General features: G+C 37.0%; 1 protein-coding gene across 1 annotated transcript in view; it reads left to right on the forward strand.

Annotated features, from left to right (window-relative positions):
• LOC119425171 (ephrin type-A receptor 5) overlaps positions 1 to 20,887 on the forward strand; it is a 78,716-nt gene extending 57,829 nt beyond the window's left edge. The window contains exons 9-19 of the mRNA XM_037692708.1: positions 66 to 168; positions 2,933 to 3,000; positions 4,448 to 4,573; positions 5,120 to 5,305; positions 6,157 to 6,218; positions 11,014 to 11,081; positions 11,173 to 11,314; positions 16,405 to 16,554; positions 18,812 to 19,005; positions 20,379 to 20,543; positions 20,661 to 20,887. Coding sequence (XP_037548636.1) covers positions 66 to 168; positions 2,933 to 3,000; positions 4,448 to 4,573; positions 5,120 to 5,305; positions 6,157 to 6,218; positions 11,014 to 11,081; positions 11,173 to 11,314; positions 16,405 to 16,554; positions 18,812 to 19,005; positions 20,379 to 20,543; positions 20,661 to 20,772 — 1,376 coding nt within the window. The 3' untranslated portion in view covers positions 20,773 to 20,887. The remainder of the gene's footprint in view (positions 1 to 65; positions 169 to 2,932; positions 3,001 to 4,447; positions 4,574 to 5,119; positions 5,306 to 6,156; positions 6,219 to 11,013; positions 11,082 to 11,172; positions 11,315 to 16,404; positions 16,555 to 18,811; positions 19,006 to 20,378; positions 20,544 to 20,660) is intronic.
• Positions 20,888 to 21,093: the final 206 nt, after the last annotated feature.

The following is a 21,093-nucleotide window of genomic DNA, read 5'->3' on the forward strand; positions in this document are numbered from 1 at the left end:
ATGCCAAATGCAGCTTTGTATGCTTTGCAGCCTGTGTCTGATCCCACGTTTTTTGTGTTTGGCAGTAACCGCCACCAGTGAGCGTGCTCAGGCTTCGATAATAGCAGTGGCCATCACTCTGGCTCTGGTTCTACTGGCAGTGGTGGCTGGATTCCTGCTCAGTGGACGGTAAGACATGAATAAACACCTGGGAGGGAGTGTTCGCTGGTGTAAACACAGATAAGAACATATTATATTCTTACACAAGTTCCTTTTTTTGTGGTAAAACGGGTGGATGTGCTGTTAGAAAGGAGAAAACGTTTCATGTCTTTGCTTTGGTAGAGGAAGACCAGTGATTTATTTGTTATATTAAAGTTATCAATCATATATGTTTACTCTGTGATAGTACATTTGTTTTTTGCAACAAGTATGTACCTTTTATTTTACCATTACCTTTTTTCTAGTATAATGTATAGTCGTGTACTTACTGTAATATGGTATGAAACATCCATCCATCTATCAATCCTTCCTGCCTTCTTTCCTTTGTTTAGTGAGCTGATAATTGTGGGGAAGAAATTAAATCTTCTTTCCAAGTTTACTTGTTTCTCTTATGGCAGCTATTTAGCATCTACTAATGCTAAATAGTTAGGTAGTACCAGGTAGCAACAGTTCAAAGAGGCAATGACCAGCGTGATATGAGTCCCAAATTATATTTATTGGTCTCCTGAAGTAACATAAAGTGACACATTCTTCCATGTGGGTGAATAGGCAGTTAGCAATCTTGTTTCCTGACATTATAGCTTTCTGCATGTCCTTTTTGTCTGCAACAGTACAGCTGGCACACTGTAACTCAATATGCAATGACACACTTTATGGTTGATTGGTAACTTCCCGCTTTAATGAAAGATGACCTTTCATGAAATGCCCTAAAGTGATGGCAATAGTGGACAGAGTTCCTGCAACACATTTCTGGATATGTTACCTAATTAGAATAATTAAACCAAAGTGATCTTTGGTGCACTATTCGTATGTATTGAATATAAAAATAACGTGTAAAGAAGTTAAAGAGATCATTTGTGAATATCTGAAATATTTAGCAATCTGAATAAAGATCTAATTAGAATTTGAAACTTTTTTTGTATATATATAAAAGCTTATAAGTCCTGTAAAGCACGTTGAGCATGCAGCTGTTTCTGTATACCATAATATAACTATATGCTTAGTATAGAGTCAGTCTTCCATTTGTTGCAGAAACTGTTCTGACCAGTCAGGAAGTTGACAAAAAATGTTGGCAGATACAGATTTTTTTGGGACCCTGTGCATTGTAAGGTGTCATCGGATACAGTTAGTGATATTTAAGTAGTTTGTTTTTCAATTAAATTCAGCGTTTTTTAGGATTTTTTTTATTTACTTATTTTTTTATTAGGTGGATGTAAACGTTAGTGCAGCCTCAGTGGAAAGTACAAGATGGATTTTCAGTTCATTAATTTTACATATACTGAATACCTGACGTTGTACGTATATTTTATTTTGTGGTGTTTAAACATGTAACAGTATTATCAGAGAGACAATCTTTGCAAATGGTCATAAATTGAGGAGGATGTAAATCGTATGTTCTTGTGATGAATTGGATCAAAAGTAACACATCCATCTATAACCTTTGTCACACTCCGCCTTAGTGTGTTAAACACACCATCTATTGGCTCATACTTGGTGTACTTAGTGGTGTTCGTATGCATGGGGTCACGCAGTAAAAACGATCGCCTTGGGCTCGCAGCAATCTCAAACCTCTTGACTCCACCAAACTGAGCTCCTTCTGGCAAACACACACAAACTCTCCCACCAGGAATATCCGGCTGTTCACTACAGATGATTGTTGCCAAGGCAGCCTGACCCACAGAAAAATTTAAATTGGAAAAATACATAAATAAACAAAAAATAAATTTGGACACAATTCTGTTGAGTATGTTTATTCTGTTTATTTATATGAAAAAAAAAAAAAGAATAAGTCTTCAATGCAAAATATTTGTTTTACATTTTTATGCAGTTAAGATGATCATTTAATTAACTTGGCAAATACAGAAAATCTTTATCCGTTTGGGTTTTTTTTTTTTTGTTTGTTTTTTGCTCTGTGCATGTTTGTGTTTGCACGTTGAATGAAAATTAGAATCCATCACCCATTTAATTTGGGTTATCTGTTATCTCTGATGCCATTTGTCTAAATATTAACATACGGAAGCTGTTTGAGCACAAACGCACACACACGCTCTAAACATGCATGCAGCATGTAAATAGCTCTGGCTTTGTCGGTGAGGGTTACTCTAACGACCTTGCTTACATTGACTTCAGAGAAAAATATACAGAAATAAGCACTTCTAATAAACTATATATATATATATATATATATATATATACACATACACATTTTTTATGTTGAGATCTTATTTGCTGGAAAAAAAAAAAAAACCTGAGTTGATGTCTTGAGTAAAGCTCTTGCACATTGATATATGAAAACTGTCATATTTTGCTTATGTCAAACGTTTTCGTTTCAGCATATTATTTTAATTTTTTTTACTAAACCTAGAAATTTAAAAGTTGTACATGAAACAACAGTTTGAGTCTCAGGGGTTTAATGTATCTTGACACTTTAAATCTTAAAGCAATCTTAAGACTTAACATCTTAAAGGGATGCCAAAATTACAATTTGGTTAATATATTCATAAAAAAAATAAAAAAAATAAAAACAACTGAAAGCTGATTCTATAGATTTTGTAAATTGTGTATTTGTGTGTATTTATGTGCATTCATTTACACTGTTTATTGTGTGTGTGTGCTGGTTTAAATAGTTTCATCTCCAAAGTCCTATTTAATGAAATGCTCTCACTTGGTAAATGTGCAAACAACACTGCTGCAGCCTGACACCGACTCTGATGGGTTTGTGTTTTCTCCTCAGGCGATGTGGCTACAGCAAAGCAAAACAGGATCCAGAGGAGGAAAAGATGCACTTTCACAACGGTCACAGTAAGTCAGGAAAGCTGAAACTCGTTTAGCATCTGTTTATCATAAACAGTGTGTGTATAATGTCACCGTGCAGATAAATACAAGTTTATCTGAAGTTTACGCTGCATTTACAGCAGTGGGTTCAAACAGTGGTCATGTCTCTGTTTATCTTCATAAGCATGGATGTCTGCTACCAGTGCACATGTCAGTGATGAGTGCCAGAAGCATTTTTTTTTTGAATGGCATCCATGTTAACAGAGGACACATAAAGCCGTGATGCATTATGGGCTGTGACAGCTCAATATATTTGTCCACATTTTTGGCAATGCATCCTTATATCCATCTGTTGGATTCGGAGCCAACTACAATGGATACATCAGCTTCAAGAAAATCAATTATAGGTCCAATATGTAATGAATATTGCCATGCTGATTCTGGCCTTGGAGAAGCTCAATTTAAATTAAATGGTGTTACGAATCATACACACACACACAAAAAAAAAAGTTTTCAGTGGATATTTAAGTGTTTTAGGAAGGTATTTAGTTCTCTAGTTGCAGTATTTAAGATTCAGAAAGAAACAGTGATGCCCGATGTGCTTTCTTTAATGCAATAGTCCCTCGATTATCGCGGGGGTTACGTTCCAGACACCACCGCGATGGGTGAAAAACCATCAAGTAGGAACATTATATTTATTTTAGTATTTATGTATATTTTAAAGCTTTATAAACCCTGCCCACACTCTTGCAATGCCCTTAACAATGCTTTAAACTCCTAAATCTATGTAATTTTAACAACATACGTATATGTACTGTACAATACAGTACTGCAAAATGTTATATGGGTACTCACCAGTGAGGATACAACTTGAAGAATGAGTTCAGCTTCAGGATTATTTGTGACTTTCCTTCCAGTTCCGTGAGCTTAATAAATAGATCTTTACTTCTGACTGTGTGTTGCAAAACTATTTTTACCACATCGGTTTCTCCGCTAGTGTTTGCTCCCTCCATTGTTGTAAATTGAATTTTGGCAGAAAGCAGCGGCCGGAAGCACTGTTGGCTTCTGGGCCGTGTAGTTTTTTTTTTACTTGCGTTACAGCGAGTCTCATTGAAATAAAACTACAAAATGGCGGCACCTGTCCAAAGTATTTTTTTTGTTTTGTTTGTTTTGTTTTTGTTTTACCGTCCCAGTCACATGAGTAATATTAAAGTTGACAATTGTGTGTCGTATACAATCACGTTGAAAACTCGAAGTAGCCAGGGACTACTGTATTACTTTATACTTATGTACAACTAAACTTATGGTGACTCACTCATTTCTGAATAAAAATAAAAAAAATAGGCGAGAAAAAAGTTAGCAACTTCTCAAAATGTTAACATTATATGGTATGAAATTACATTTTTCATTGTTCTGTAAGCAAAATTAAATGATCTGATTACAAAATACTGCAATGATTGTTTGTTTTCTGCAGTCAAATTCCCTGGGGTGCGGACATACATTGACCCTCTTACCTATGAGGACCCCAACCAGGCAGTGCATGAATTTGCACAGGAGATTGACGTCTCATTCATCTCGATTGAAAGAATCATCGGTGCTGGTGAGTAGGATCAGCGGGCTTTCTGTGTACACCCAGATAGATGAATTCTCATTCAGAGCAAGGTTGAAGACAATTTGGACAGAATAATAAATCGCAGAATATATTATTGTTTATTAAGGACAGCTGACTGTCAAATAAAATACGTAAACTCTGATATCAAATCAAATTCTCTCACGTTTAAAATTTAACTAGTTGTACATTCATGTGTTCATCAAGCTCAACTATAAATGTTCCATTGTATAGTTACACAATTTTACACAGAAAGTGAAATCTTTAAGAGAAATTCAATTTTTTTTTTCATTTATTTTGAGTACAATATGATTTTAATGGCTGTTCTTTTGAGGACAAAAGTATAAAACTACTTATTGAATTTTAAATAAAGGTATTATTCTATGCAGCATTGCTTATATACCATAAAAGTTTTATGTTTCGGTCAATTTATTGCTACTCTAATTTTAGAGGTTTTGCTAATTGTTCAGCAATATTTATTGCAAATCAAAGTTGGCAGAATTACAACAGCCAAACTCTGTATTTTATTTGCTTCAGGGGAATTTGGTGAAGTATGCTGCGGGCCACTGAGGCTGCCCGGGAAACGGGAGATCCAAGTTGCCATCAAGACTTTGAAAGCAGGCTACACAGAGCAGCAGCGACGTGACTTCCTTTGGGAGGCTTCAATCATGGGCCAATTTAACCATCCAAACATCATCCGTCTGGAGGGGGTCGTCACCAAGAGTAAGTTATTGGGTTGATTGGACAAATCTCCATCCCATAAAATTCTTGCAAATGCACAAAACCCTGCAGTGATCATGGATGAATAAAATTCAAAATGTGTTGGATTACACTGGTTGATACTTGATATGTTGGATTGTTTATTTGTCATATGCAGGTTAACACAAGGTCAGCAATGAAATGCTCAGGATTGTCAGGTCTCTTGTAAATGAGTCCTCATGACTCAGTGAGACTAACCTGTATAAATAAAGGTTGAATGAAAAGGATGAGAAGAACCGATTCGACTCTCAAAAAACAAAATCAAACAAGCAAAAAAGAAATACTAAAGCATGCAATAAGGGTACAAAATAAAGTACCAACAAGTGAAAAAGAAATATAATCTTTACAAGGTTTAAAAGAAATATAGTAAACAACAATATGGTAGAATATAACGGTGCAAGTAGGATAAATTTGTATACATAAGTATTCAAAGTAGTAATATAAGCTTAAATGTACATGATATACATTGCACATAACTAATGTATACAACAGGGGTTGTGTGACAGATTATTGCACAGTTAGTGAGTGACATGCATGATACAGCTACATAGTGCAGCAGCAATAAACATATTAGGTGTCACAGATGTGGCTTAGTGCAATGTTATTGTCAATTGTTCAGTATTGTTGTCAAGAGTTCAGCAATGTGACAGCTTGTGGGTAATAACTGTCTTTGAGGGGTTTTTTTGTGTGCAGTGGGAGGCTCCTGTATTGTTTGCCTGAGGGTAGTAGACAAAAAAGTCCTTGTGCTGGGTGGGTGTGGTCCTTAATGATGCTGCGTGCTCATGTGCATGATCAAACTGTACTTTATTTTTCAGGCAAGCCTGTGATGATCATCACTGAGTACATGGAGAATGGATCACTGGACACCTTCCTCAAGGTAAGGCAGGAAGCAGCAAAGTAAGACCTCACATAGGTCATAAGAAATTGTGGCTAAATGAGAGGGAAGGTTATAATTTTGCACAAAAAAAAAAATGAATGGCATTTAAAGTAGGTAAACTATAGGTGAAGCAGTGATATCTTTAAGTAATGCAAATGTTCAAATACTATCAAACGTGGTACAATTTGATGTAGTTTGAAAAATGGTCCTACTTTATTAATGTTTAAGTGTAATTTTAATTTTGCAGGCAAAAATTGCAATCATCTAATTCCTTTATGAATGTAGTCGAGACAGGGGGGAGATACCTAAGTGGGGTTAGTTCAAATCCTGTTAAATCCCCTAAAAATATTCTAGAATTGCGCCGCTTGGGGTGGCTGCATATTGGAGTAGCTCTTTCATTCATTCTGAGATATTGCTTTTGGAAACTTTAATTCCTCTTTTCGGGACATACAGTAAATCACTCTTTTGGATGATTGTTTCCTCTAGTATCGGATACCGTGCAGCTGGAAGGATTTTTTAATGAAACTTTTTACATTTGGACATTTGTTATGATGCGTAACCATAACAACAAGGTGGTGGTGGGGGGGGGGTGTTTACAACCGGGGGCTGCTGAATAACATCTCAAAGCTCAAATATTATCTCAACTACAGCTTGAAATCTCAAATGAGTTGAAATGGAGGCTCCGTGGATGCATTACAGTCTACCTGCCGGCTGTGCTCGAGTGCCTGACCACTGAGATATTAAGATCTCATAAGAAAGAAAACTGTCAGAAAATGCAGCTTGTGACAGCAAGGGGACAGAGATCGTCCCCGAGCACCTGTAGCCGGCTGTCCACAGTGACAAGGAGCTTGGCAGGCTGATGGGAGGAGTGGCCATCACTCTGGAAGGAGTTCTGCTCGGCATTTGGGCGGTTCTGCAGTCCCGGGGAACCGAGAGGCCAGCCGAGTCTGGGTGGATGGATCAGACGGCATCCGCGGTCAGTTTCTTCGGATTCGCTGTGGGACGGACCTTTAAAAGAGATCCTTCCTTCATACAGCCATCAGTATCTATAATATATCTTAATAAAATGAAGATAATGAGTTACAACAATATTTAATTTCCCTTTGGGATTAAGTATTTTTGAATTTTGAATTAAATTGAAAAGCTATGGATTGTTGGTAAATACATCAAGTTTGGATGTTTTGGCTTTTTCTTGTTCTTTAAAAATAAATTTGTTTGTTTTGCCAGATAATTCGAAAGTCATTTGATCACTTAACACTACACTTATGTCTGGCCTGTGCAGACAACCTAATTTTAACTGAACTGTATGAAAAAAAAAAGAAGAAAACAAAAATAAATGGAATGATTTGTCTCCCCAGCCTCTTCAGTGATTACAATACCAGAAGTCTCAGCTGCCGCAGAAACCTAAATCCTCCATGAAAAGAGTAAACATTTCTGAAGCAGATGCCTAAAAAAGCAATGCATTAAATAAGGTCTTATAATTCTGGTGATAGTGGTGCTTGGAGGTGCAGGTTTCACCTTTAGGATCACAGCCTTCACATGAACACTGCAACTCTATGGAAGAGGAGGATTCTAAGATGATATTCAGAAACAGAGCTGTGGCCGGTGGAAACTGCTGACATAACCGTGCGCAGTGCCTTTGGTAATAAACCTTCATGGCAAGGGGAAAGCAGAAGAGATTGGGAACCAGCAGGCGAAGAAGCGCAGAAAACCCCGTGAAGTAATTACATGGATGGCTGGTGTTCTCAGGCTAGTATAAATGGCACAGTCGGGAGAAAACCAGGAGCCAGACCGCCCTGGATTAGCTGTCACAGCTTCGGACAATGCACTGCAACCCTCATAACTCACATATTTGGCCTAACGTCTCATTTCCCATGTAAGTGGGATGTTCTGCCGTGGCTGGATGGGAAAAGCAGTGATGGAGACCAAGGTTAAAAACATGAAGGGAGGAGCCATGTTCTTCTACAACTAGTAAAACTGTGTAAAGTTGGGAAAGTTTACATTTGGGTTGTAAGGAGCTGAAGCTTAAGCTAACAATGAGAGCTGTCATGAGGGAAGAAAAGGAAAGCTCCTTTGAAACATGCACGGCTTTGCATTAATCTGATGGCAACTGAACATGTCAGCTCGGTCTCAATGAGCATTCTGCTGCTTTCCTGGAACAATCTGAGATGATGATCTTCCTGGGCTGGATATAATGTGACACCTGATCTACTTTTCTGATTATTCACATCAAACTTTAATACATTGTGAGTTTTCCAACAGTGATTGTAGGAGGTGAATCTTTGTGTGAATGCTGAATCTTCCATGATTAGTTTTAAATATATGTTTTTTCCCAATCCAATTACTTCTGCATACTTAATGCTAATTAATTGATTTATACATCACTGAGCACAGCTTATTCAAAAGATGGGTTCTGACATTTGCTGCCTTTTTTTCTTACTTTCCAAGATATTTTCTTAATTTACAAATATTTTATTTATATACGTGCATTATTATCTTCAAATCTTTCAAAAACATTGCTATGTATGAAAAGTTCTACTTTTATTTTTCTCATGTTATGCTTTTGTACCTTTAAACTAGACTTGAGACATCTTTGAGGTAGCATTATACTATTTTAGGTTTTTTGCTAACCGCTGGATGTGTTTAGCATTTAGCCAGCCTTTTGATACGTTTAGCTTTTAGCTAGTCTTTTGCTATTTTTAATCTTTAACATTTTGTTAATTATAGCATTTAAGATAGCATTTTGTTACTTTTAGATTTTTCAAGTTTTTATTTTATACTTAGCATTTTGTAACTATAGCTTTTGGCTAGACGTTTGCAACTTTAGCTTTTAGATAGTCATTTGCTTCTTGAAACGAGTGTTTTGCCCCGCTTCTTTTAGTTTCAACAACTCAGTTTCAGCTTTTTCAGCAAATTTCAGTCCTCGGCATACACGCTGCATTTTTGCAGAAAAAGCAGTTTTGTTTGTTTTTCATTGAGAGTAATCAGCTTTCCTAATGCACGCAGCAATAAAGCCCTTGCAAGTAAAAAATCCATAACAAATTCCCATGGGTGTGCCACTTGTTTAAAAAACATAAAAGTGTAGAAGAGGGCTAGTTTAAGTTGTTGTTTATAACATCATAATTGTGTACTTGTCTGGTTGACATGAAGTTATGGTATATTGTAGTGAGAAAACCAACTCCCAAAGGGTCTAGTAGAGTTTCAGGTCATGCTGCAGCTGTAACTCACACTCAGTTATGACAATACACTCAGTGTCTGCAGGTATGATGAAATATTACATTTATGCTTCTCAAGTTGAGAAGACCTGTTTTTGTAGTGCAAAAAAAAACTGTAAAAGAAATCTGGGTTTACTAAAACAATTCAGTGAGTATAGGCAAGTGGAAAAATATATATATATATATACTTTGCCTTTTTTTAAGTGTGCTTGGATTGCTAAATGGCAGTTTGCAAAGTCATAAAAGGATCTGAGATCACAGATGCACATCTTGTGCACTTCCCCAACATACATATATGTACTGTACAATACAGCAAAATTTTCCTCATCAGCTCTGCAGACCAGCAGCTCAGTTCCAGTTTAGCAGACCCACCCTGCAGATACGAAGCCCACCGCCCCGTCCAGGTTGATGCGCACATGGATAATTGAGCTTCAGGATTATTTTTGACTTTCCTGCCAGTTCTGTGAGTTTAATAGATAGATCATTACTTCTGACTTTGCATTGCTAAACTTTCCCTCCATTTCGGCAGAAGGCAGCAGCCGAAGCACTGTTGGCTTCTGGGTAGTGTAGTCTGTAACTGGCGTTACAGAGTAGGCTTATTGAATGAAATCTACAAAATGACAGCGCCTGTTTGAATTTTTTTTTTCTCTCGTTATCGTTTTGTCCTGTACTGTCCCAATCATGTGAGTAATGTTAAAGTTGACAGTCGAGTCCGCAAAAGTCAAACCGTGAAGTAGCGAGGGACTACTGTACTCCAGTTTCCTCCACAGTCAAAAACATGCACATTGGACTGCCAGGCCTTTCTTCAATAATAGATCTGTGATCTCAGTGGGCGTTGACTGGTTAACTATAATAAATGGGAACTCGGTGTGGTATATACTGTCGCCAATGAAAAATATTTGTTGTTGTTTTTTTTTTTTTGTTTAATTAGAAATTGTTCTCTTTTAAGACTGCCTTGAGTTTTTTTTACTCAAGACATAATGTCTGTAGAATTGTGGTAAATGTGATTTCTGCCACCTCTTTATCAATATGTTGAATCATCCAGGGTGTGAAAATGTATACTTTTAAGGAATCGTGTTCGTTTTCTTTTAAGAACAAAATAAAACAGTGAAAACAGTTTACATTGTGCTTAAATCTTCTTTTAAACTGTTGAGAGTTAAAGGTGAGTGTGCAGAGTTGTCTTTGTAATGGATTCTACACTGTAGGTTAATTAGCTTGTGCTCAGGGCAGCCTTGAGAAAACATTCATTTAACTGTTTCTTTTACTTCCATTACCATTCGCTTTTTTTGGTCTATATGTCTTTCTGCCTATTTCTATTTGTTTGTTATAGTTTTCTGACTCAATTTGGTATATTGCTCACTTTCAAGGCAATACTTTCTCCTTGTAAACTTTCATTAAAAAGCAGAGAACCACTGAATCCAAAACACTAATCCCATTCTGGAAACTTATGTCTCATAATAAAGCTTTTTTTTCACTCCACCCTCATTTTCTTTACATTGTTTTTATGGAATCAAATGTGCATCACATTTACATAAAGATGTCAAACTGAATTTTCTTGTTTTCCCATGTCTTTATTGTAGAAAAATGATGGCCAGTTCACAGTAATCCAGCTGGTTGGGATGCTGAGGGGCATTGCATCTGGCATGAGGTAAACACAGACCCAATTATTGGATTATTCAAAGTTATCATGCGCACACTTGTGTTTATTTTATTTTTTTATTTTGTGTTATCATATGCAGATATCTGTCGGACATGGGCTACGTCCATCGAGATCTTGCAGCGCGCAACATCCTTGTCAACAGTAACCTCGTGTCCAAAGTGTCTGATTTTGGTCTGTCCAGAGTCTTGGAAGATGATCCAGAGGCTGCTTACACCACTCGGGTAAGGCCATAATCATTTAATTTGTGTGTCTAAATATGTTGCATTAAACTCTACGTTATTATTCAATTTAACAAATGTAGAAATTGTAACGACAAACTAAAATTGCTTGATAAATACAAGCTTTTTTTTTAGACTGCAAAAATATGATTATTCAAATATTAAAAGAAAAAACTGCACAAAATCAGAATTTAAAAGAAAGACAGCACACTCTTAAATACCTTTTTTAAAAGCACAAGTGTATGTTTATAGATTTATTGCTAATTGTGTCTGTATGTTGCGTGCATGTGTTTCATTCCCTGGCATGTTAGCAAATTATCCCATGAACCACTGGATAGATTTAATAAAATTCTTGGAAAGTAAATATTAAACTGATTATCTGTTTGGGGTCAACTAAACTCAAGATGGCCACTAGGGGTGCCAATCTATGCGTCTATCGATTCGATTCCCATTTTTGGTGTCACTCATTCATTCATTCAAACCTTTATTTATACTGATAAATCACATTGAGCCACGACAACTCTTTTACAAGTGAGACCTGTTTAGACGAATAAAAAGTTGTGAAAATAACAACATGCATGATTTGGAGGCAAAAAAATTCCTAACGGGCTCTCTCTCAATGGACAATGGGAGATAGCATGAAATTGAAAGATCACCCCGCCCGCATTAGCACATGTTGACGTAGACATTCCGCAGGGGAGGGGGAGATAACAAGGGCGGTGAGTGTGTCCAAGGACGCTCCCGGAGGCACTGTAGAAGTTCTGATAAGAATGGAATAATCAGCCAGTTCCCTCTGGTGAGATCCATAAACATTCTCGGGGGGTGTTGAGGATGGCCAAGGACAGCACCAATGAGAATCCAAGAGTCCTGGAATGATGACTCGATGTTTATTCAGCTGGTTCCCCCTGATTGGCCCGTGGACTTCCTGGGTCACAATTTGATTCAGAAGCGTTTTTTGATTCCGAAATGGTTTTCGATTCAGAAACAAATTTCCTATTGAAATGGTCATACATTTTGTTTAAATTATGTAAATGACCAGATGAAAAGATTAAACAACAATGCAAACAAATAGAACATGCTTGCTTGCTGTATGTTTTTTTGGCATCATTTTATATTTATACCAAAACTGTGATTTTAGCAAACACAAAATTGTCTACCACAGTCAGTTTTATGGATATTGCTAAATATTGTATGTTGGTATCTGAGAATCAACTTTATATAAATATACTTTACTTTATATAAATATAAAGTAGTACTTATATAATCAAATTTATACCCTGAACACTAACATGTTGTGAGATCTGTTTTTAAAACTTTCACTAATACTATTATAGTCCATGCTTACTGTCAGCAAAGAATTTCATGAACCGCTGAACAGATTTTCCTTATTTTTATTGGGAAAAAAAAACATTGGGCGTACTAGTACATCTATATTGTTTAACCTTTGGAGCCAATTCAATTAAAGATGGTTTGCAAAGTTTATTGTCCTAAGAAAATGCAAACATGGTTATAATTCAGCCACTTTTACAAATATTGAGATACATTTTGGTGTACTAATAGCTGTATATCATGACAACACGTACTCTGAGCACTAGTCGTAATAAGACATCTTTGGCTGCATTAACAGGTACAGTCAACCTTGTTTGTGTGTTAGCCAAATCTCATAAAATGCTGTATGGACTTGGATACAATTTTCAGAAAGCAACTACTGGATGTGCATCTACAACTGACTAACCATTGGGGAGAATCCAGTCAAGATGGCTGCCACAAGAAATCTACATTAACTAAGAGATTAATGGCTTTAACTCAGTCAAATTTAAATATTGAGTTAAAATTCGCTGTGACTCATCAACATATACTTACCGTATTTTTTGGACCATAAAGCACACTGGATTATAAGGTGCATTAAGCAAAACAAAACAGTCAGATAAGTCAAACTTTATTCAACTCATTCACAATAACCCTCAACATTGTTCAGTTGCACCACTTAAAATTGGTTTGAGGTCAGTAAGCACAACCAGAATTAATACATAAGATGCACTGGATTATAAGGCTCACTGTTGATTTTTTAGAAAAATTAAAGGCTTTTTTAAGTGAGCCTTATAGTCCGAAAAATACGGTAAATGTCAACACAGTTTGCTAGCTCTTACAGTATTGCATGAGATTTAACACAACAAAATGTACAAGGTTTGACAAAAACTGCTGCATTTCCATTTCTTGTCATAAAATGATCTTAGTTTAAAGATAATGTGCATTACTTAAGTTAATCTTGGGTGTTTGTGTGTGAAACTTTGAATTAAGTTAGAGACGCTGTCACAACAATGCCAAAATACACTTGTGTGTATTCATGCGCACGCACACTCTGACAGCAGCAGGCTTTAAATTGAGCTGTGTGTCTTTGGCTGAGTGTCGTCCTGTCAGCCAGAGACGTGCTGCTTCCTGCTGGAGGAGGACCAATTAGTACTTGACTCAGTCTCCACAACACTCAATTAGCACCAAGTCTTTCTGCCTTAGCGCCAAATATCCTATCACTCACCTCTCACTGCCAGACTGCATCCCTCCGAACTCTCTTTCCCTCCCTGTCGTTATGAGACTCTCTTCCACCGACAAGTGAGAATAACATAATCCACATCCTGGAAAATAATCAGATCTAAAGATATCCTGCTGCTGTATTCATCAATACTTCATCAAGTTAATTTCACTACTCATCAGCTGAAAGAACATTCTCCTGTGGAACTCAGCAGTCTTCCTGTGAACGTTTTTTTTTCTTCTCATTTTTGCAAGGAAAGCACTATAATGAAGACGGAGAAAATAAGCAGAGCAATCTCAGCCCCCCCGACAGTTTGGATTGTGAATTTATACCAGAAAGTGAAACTTGTCGCTTCAACTGTGTTGTTAAATTGATATGTATTAGGATAAAAAGTGTCCTGATGAACATTTGTTCTTTGGTTCCATCTTTACGTAATAACGTTCATTTAACCAGCAGCTGTAGTTATAAAATGATCATTTATAATCAGTGTATTCATAAATTGCATTTAAAGAAACATGCTTTGAGTTATTCTAATGAACTTCCAGCAACAGTTGAATGTTCAGATTGCTTAAACAGACTGACTGTTTAGCAAGTAGACTCGAATACTCTCTTGAATAACCATACTTTCCGCTGTACACGTCCCACCGCTGTATAAGTCACATCAGTCCAAATATGTCTAATAAGGTAGAAAAAATAAATATAAATAAGTCGCTGTGCCGCATAAGTCACGTTTGTTAGGCGTCACCGCTGACAACCCGGAAACGTGGGCCGGTGTTGTGCCAAAAATCGATTGGCTGCCAAATGGCAGCTGCAGGAGCATGCATAGGAGGACTTTAACAAGAATTTAAAAATATTAACACTTAAAAACAATTATTTGTTTGCTCAAAATTATAGTCAAAGTGTGTCTCAGTTGAACTTTTCCTTAATAAATGCACTTTAATGGCCAAATCAGCTGCATTTCGCCTGGGTGACGTGGCAAAATGCAGCTGATATTGACTTTGCTACAGGAGTTCCAGAGCGAGACGAAGGTGGTTTGGTATGGCAAGCAAAGTGTCTCAATAATAGCTACTTCTACCTATTAATGAGACACTTGACTTGCCATTTTACTTGAGGGCCCTCTAGTGGCTGAAAATGGTAGTGTTCAATATGTTCCATGTCAGAATGAATGAAATAGTCAGATCTCAGCCAAAAATTGGTTATAAATATGGGAGGAGAAAAAAAAAACATAAGTCATTTCGCCATATAATTCACAGGGCATGCACATTTATGCAAAAAGGTATGACTTATACGACGAAAAGTATGATATTCAATAAAACAAGTTTTTAAGTATAAGATGTAATTCATGACTATGTTGCAGCCATCAAGTACTAACAGTTAAGATGAAATAGTGCCTAATTCATTTATATATAATAATTTAGTTTTGTTTGTTTCTCACCATTTCTCCATGCAGCACTTACAGCAGATGGCACATCACTGGCAGTAGTACTTAACATCTACCATATGCAGTCAGTTGCCTTTAAAGCAATGTACAGAAGCTATCAGTAAAATATATTTGTTATGCCACTTGAAACATTATCTTCATGTAAATAAAAATATGTATATAATTTAAACTGGATGCCCACACACTGGTTCACCCACATTCATTAAAACATGAAATTAACCTGCTGCAAAGCATTTTTGTTGTTGTTGTTGTTGTTGCCTTTTTGTTTGCAAATGGAAATAAATCAAATTTGAAGTAACGCAATCCATTGCAAAACACTTGGATATGTTGTTGTAGAACAGGAAGGTTACCAAAGTATTATGACTATTTTAGACGACTGTGTCTCCAACCCATTTAGAATACATTTAATATTTGTTACAGGTGTCTCTATCTCGTTTCAGAGGTGTCAGCGCTGTATTTTGACACCTGCACAGGAGCCTTGGCCTAATTCTGACTATCTTTATTTCAAAAGAGCGCTCCAGTAGCATAAAATGTAAACTGTGAGTTGGTTGCCAAGGTGGGTATTACACAGGTGGATGTGGGCAACAAAATAATGTAAACAGCATTGCAAGTGGTGCATATGACAATAAACTGTGATTTTCAAAAAATGACAAAACATGGTCACTGCTCACTTGTTTGCAAACTCAGATTTTACTGAGGCTGCACTGGAAAATATACAGTATTTTTGGACTATAAGGTGCGCTTAAAATCCTTTAATTTTCTCAAAAATCAACAGTGAGCCTTATAGTACGGTGCACCTTATGTATTAATTCTGGTTGTGCTTACTGACCTCGAACCGATTGTATGTGGTACAACTGAACAATGTTGAGAGTTATTGTAAATGAGTTGAATAAATTTGACTTATGACTGTTTTGTTTCGCTTAATGCCTTATATTCTGAAAAATACGGCATCTATTTTATTTTTCCGTTTTACCAGCTAGACTCGAAACATTGCATTGAGTTACCGCCTTTAGAAATCAGCAAAACTTTACCTTTTAATGGCTTTGAGGTTAAAGTACTTGTATAACATTGCTTTATTTTTCAAAGAGGGGTTTGCATCTATGCCAATCCATTTCATTGCAGGGTGGGAAGATTCCCATTCGCTGGACAGCTCCTGAGGCAATCGCATACAGGAAGTTCACCTCAGCAAGCGATGTGTGGAGCTATGGGATTGTCATGTGGGAGGTGATGTCATACGGAGAGAGACCTTACTGGGAGATGTCCAATCAAGATGTAAGTATGATAAAAAAAATAACAAATCTCAACAGATATGCATTTCTTTTTTTGCCTTTGTCCTGCTTTGAAAGAAAATATTCACCATTGTAGAAACGTATGCACAAAAAATAAAACTGTGTAGGCGTGGACACATTTGATTTCAACAACAAGTGTACTCGCTTCACAGCCGCCCACACACTCGCAACATATGTGCACGCAGCCCCTACGTGACCTCTCAATCCCCTGCATCAGACTCCTCCCTTCGTTTGCTTATTAGCAGAATGTCTCAAAGACTAGAGAAGAGTAGGAGAGGAAAGAAGATGAGGATGAGTGGGAAGGAGTGGAGAAGACGTTTGATGTTTAATTGAAAGCGTTATGCAGGATTTTCTCTGATCTGCACAAGAAAGTGTGGGCTCTAACGTTCCTTCTCTAAGCTGTCTCCTTCTGTTTCCCTTTCTCCCATTCTCACTTTTTACTCGTATCCTCTCTTGTCTCTAAAATGCAATCTCTGTCTCTATTCTTTATTTCTCATTCACCTTCTCGTTTTCCCTCCTCGGTCTCTGATCTTTCCTTCCCCTTCAGTATTTCCTCTTCCTCCCAGTCGGCAATGATGGTTTGATGCTACTTTTTTTCTCCCTTTTAAGCTTTAGATGGAGTGTGCACTTACAAAGTTGTTTGTATTGGAGGGCTATCACGTTGCTCTTTTGGGTGAATTTAGCCAAAGTAAAGTAGGTTATGAACTCAACAAATCAATTCCCTGCTATGTGTTGCACTCACAAAGCAAGGCTGAAAACTCCAGCCTGCTTTCCACTACAGGCTTTATTTATAATTATTTATTTGTAAGTCAGTGTGCATCTTAGTAATTTAAGAAAAAAAATCATAAATAATTGTTATGGCATAATGACAGATCAGAGCTGTAAGAAGCACATGTCATACAAACTCAAAGTCTATAACATTCAATGTTTTTGCTTTTTTTTTTTTTTTGATAACTGAATGTAATGAGTGGTAATTTTTGCCTTTTGCCATAGAATGTTACCGAGTTTTATTACATGTTTATACTATCCATAAATTATCTAAACTTCATATATTATGTCTGTCAATAAATAATATGATGTAGAGTTTAAAATTATTATTATTTTTTTTGTAATTGTAGATAGATTATCAATCAACCTTTATTTATACAGGTAAATCCCATTGAGCCTCGAGGACTCATTTACAAGAGAGACCTGATAATTAGATATATTAAGATAACACACTCATTTTCTACCACCATTGACGTTGTTTCCCTGTGTACTATTGTCAGAATCACAATAAGCTTTATTATCATTGCACTGAGATATGAGAATATGTACGTACAGTCGTTTGAAAGATGGACGGAGTGCACAAAGCTGCTGCTATATAGCGCGGCCTTCTTATTCTATTCTTTCGATAGACAAAGCTTTTCCTTAGTTTGCACATTTCCGAGGAGAAATTGATAAGTCGGCCTGTTTCAAGGCCAGCCAGGGAGTCATATTCAGATAACCACAATTGTTGACTTATTCAGGCAGACTATTTCTATTGTCAAGCCTTTGAGTCTGTATTGATAACTTCCAAGGTTCGAAATGACCAGATTAGGGTGCATTCTGCTGGTCCGTGCTTACGAGCCTCTCAATGTTTTTTCCATGCTGACGAGTCCCAAAGCCGCAGGTGGCCTGCAATTCAAATAATTTCCAACTGACGGTTTAGCTCGTAAATCAGCTGATTTTGAGTCCTCAAAGCACGAACCAAACCTTCACATAGGCAGCAGCCTGACGAGGTCCAAATTAGCTGCGGCCGTCTTTTTTGTATGTTGATAAACCAGGATCCAGACTATTCGAAAAACAAGAAACCTGTTATCATAAATCCCATTATATGAAATTTCGGCGTCCTCGTTCGATAGCAAAGGTAGACACATCACCTCCAGAGATATGTCCAGCTGCATGCATCTCGTCCGAGCAGTTGAGGGTTCTCCAGGACCCTGTCGCTTTGTTGAAAAGATTGTGTAATATATGTCGAAAGTCCAGTTGGTCAGATCCAAAACAGTAGTTTTCATTTCAGAAGATGTGTAAAAATAGGAGCTGCTCCGATACACAGACAGAGAGCAAAAAAGCAGGAGGAGAACAGGGAGCTGGGAGAAACGCGTGCACCTCGTTAGAGAGCCAGTTAGAAAAAAAAAAATGCATATTTTTTTTGGGGGAGGGAAAAAAAAAGTACTGATTTCTGCTTTTTTTTTTTCATCCCTCTTTTTTGTGTGCAGGTAATAAAAGCAGTGGAAGAGAATTACAGGTTGCCAGGTCCCATGGACTGCCCGGAGGCCCTGTACCACCTAATGATGGACTGCTGGCAGCGGGAACGCACCAACCGCCCAAAGTTTGATGAGATTGTTTGTCTACTTGACAAACTTATTCGCAACCCCAGCTCTTTAAAAAAGTTGGTCAACTCCTCACACAGGTAAAGTGGGAACTCAGACAGACCTTTCAGACAAAGCTGGTGTTAAGATGCAACAAATATAAAATCTATTCTAATAGCCATGTTATATTTATTTGGCATTAATATAATATTTGTTTTTTTAGTGGACTTCTATTTGCTTCATACACCAAAAAAAGGAAGCACATTTAATAAATCTGTGACACATCTAATAAGCCTACAATGACAGCTGTCAGGAATAAAAGGACACCAAACAACAAGCCCAGACCTTTTTCCATGCTACTCCTTTGTTCCTGTTGCGCCACGGAGAATGTTGTTACCTACTGTGAATATTTCATTTGATTACACGGGGAGCTCTATTTGTCAGCGGGAAGAGTGAGCTGAATGACAAAGAGTTTTTGGGTGAAAAGCGAGTCTGTTGTTGCAGCTTTGTGTGATGGTGCATGTTACTAACATTACTAGTGAAGCTTCACAGGGAAGTGTCAGGACTGTTGAGCTCAGTGTGTATAACACCTATGATAATTCATTCAACCTTTATTTAGACAGGTAATAGGTAGTTAATAGTTAATAGGTAGATAATAGTTGCACGTCAGTTGCGTGAACATCTGCAAATAATTAATCTGGTTGAGGAGTTTCAGTCAGGGTTTAGAGCATACCATAGCACAGAGTCAGCGCTGGTGAAAGTTACTAATGACATTCTCATGGCCTCTGACAATGGACAGGTGTCTACACTGGTCCTGTTAGACCTCAGTGCTGCATTTGATACAGTTGATCACAATATTCTAATAAAGAGGCTTAAGTATGATATTGGGTTTAAATCATATTTATCTGATAGATTCCACTTTGTAAATGTAAATAATGAATCTTCTTCATACACAAAAGTTATTAATGGTGTTCATCAGGTTTCAGTGCTTGGACCAATACTCTTTACCATATATATGTTTCCATTAGGTAATGTTATTAAACAGCATGGGATATATTGTTGTTGTTATGCTGGTGATAGTTATATTTGTCCATGAAACCCAATGAATCCAATCAGCTACTTAGACAAATGTCTTAAAGACATAAAAACCTGGATGACCCTAAATTTTCTGCTTTTGAATACAGACAAGACTGAGGTTTAGGTTTTTGACCCTGAGCATCTTAGAAATACATGTTGCAGTCTTTCACCCTCCTTGGATTATATTATTGTATTTGTTTGTAGTTTTATTTTTATTTTATAAAAATATGGAATATTTCTATACATTTGTGATATTTTATGTTGTTTTGCTTGGTTTGTGAACTGTGCATGCACCGATTCTCTGAACAAATAAAACTTCTTGCATAAAAAAAAAAAAAAAGATTTGAAATGAAGAAAAGTAAAAATAATTTTACTGTTATTTCCATCTGTGTGCTAGGGTTTCCAACTTGTTAGTGGAGCATGCGAGTGCAGATGGAGACTGCTGCAATCGAACCAAGACAGTTGGAGAGTGGCTTGACTCGATCAAGATGGGCCGCTACACAGAACTCTTTATGGAGGGAGGCTACTCCTCCCTGGAAACAGTAGCTCAGATGACATCAGAGTAAGAATATTTACATAACTGTAAACAAACAGTAATACAGAAAGTACCAACGTCCATGTTATTCATGTCCTTGTTAGCAACTTGCTTGAAAATAATTTATTATCTGCTGTTTTTCAGAGATCTGAGAAGAGTAGGAGTGAACTTGGCTGGACACCAGAAAAAAATAATCACGAATATTCAAGAGATGAGAGTCCTTATGAACAACGCCAACTCTACTATAAACATCTGATGCATTTGTACAGGCATGCAAGCACTTCTATACATCCATATGCACTCTTCCCTAAAACGATAAACAAAAAAAATCAAAAACAATAAGTGGACCTAGCATGTAATCAAAGAATTGTTGGACCTAGAATGGCGTAGCACTTTTTTGCAGAAAAGGAAACCATATATTCTACGGATCTACACATAATGATCTGCTTTTAGATGGTTTTGTTTGTGGAGATTGCTTGAGTTGTCTCTGGAGTCATATTGCATCGCAGTGCAACGTGGGAAATTAAGAATGGTGAACTAAACTGACTTCAAGGGATATTTTTCATTCAAATTATCC

Source organism: Nematolebias whitei, chromosome 18, assembly GCF_014905685.2.
Source record: "Nematolebias whitei isolate Nwh7 chromosome 18, NemWhi1, whole genome shotgun sequence".
Lineage (NCBI taxonomy): Eukaryota > Metazoa > Chordata > Actinopteri > Cyprinodontiformes > Rivulidae > Nematolebias > Nematolebias whitei.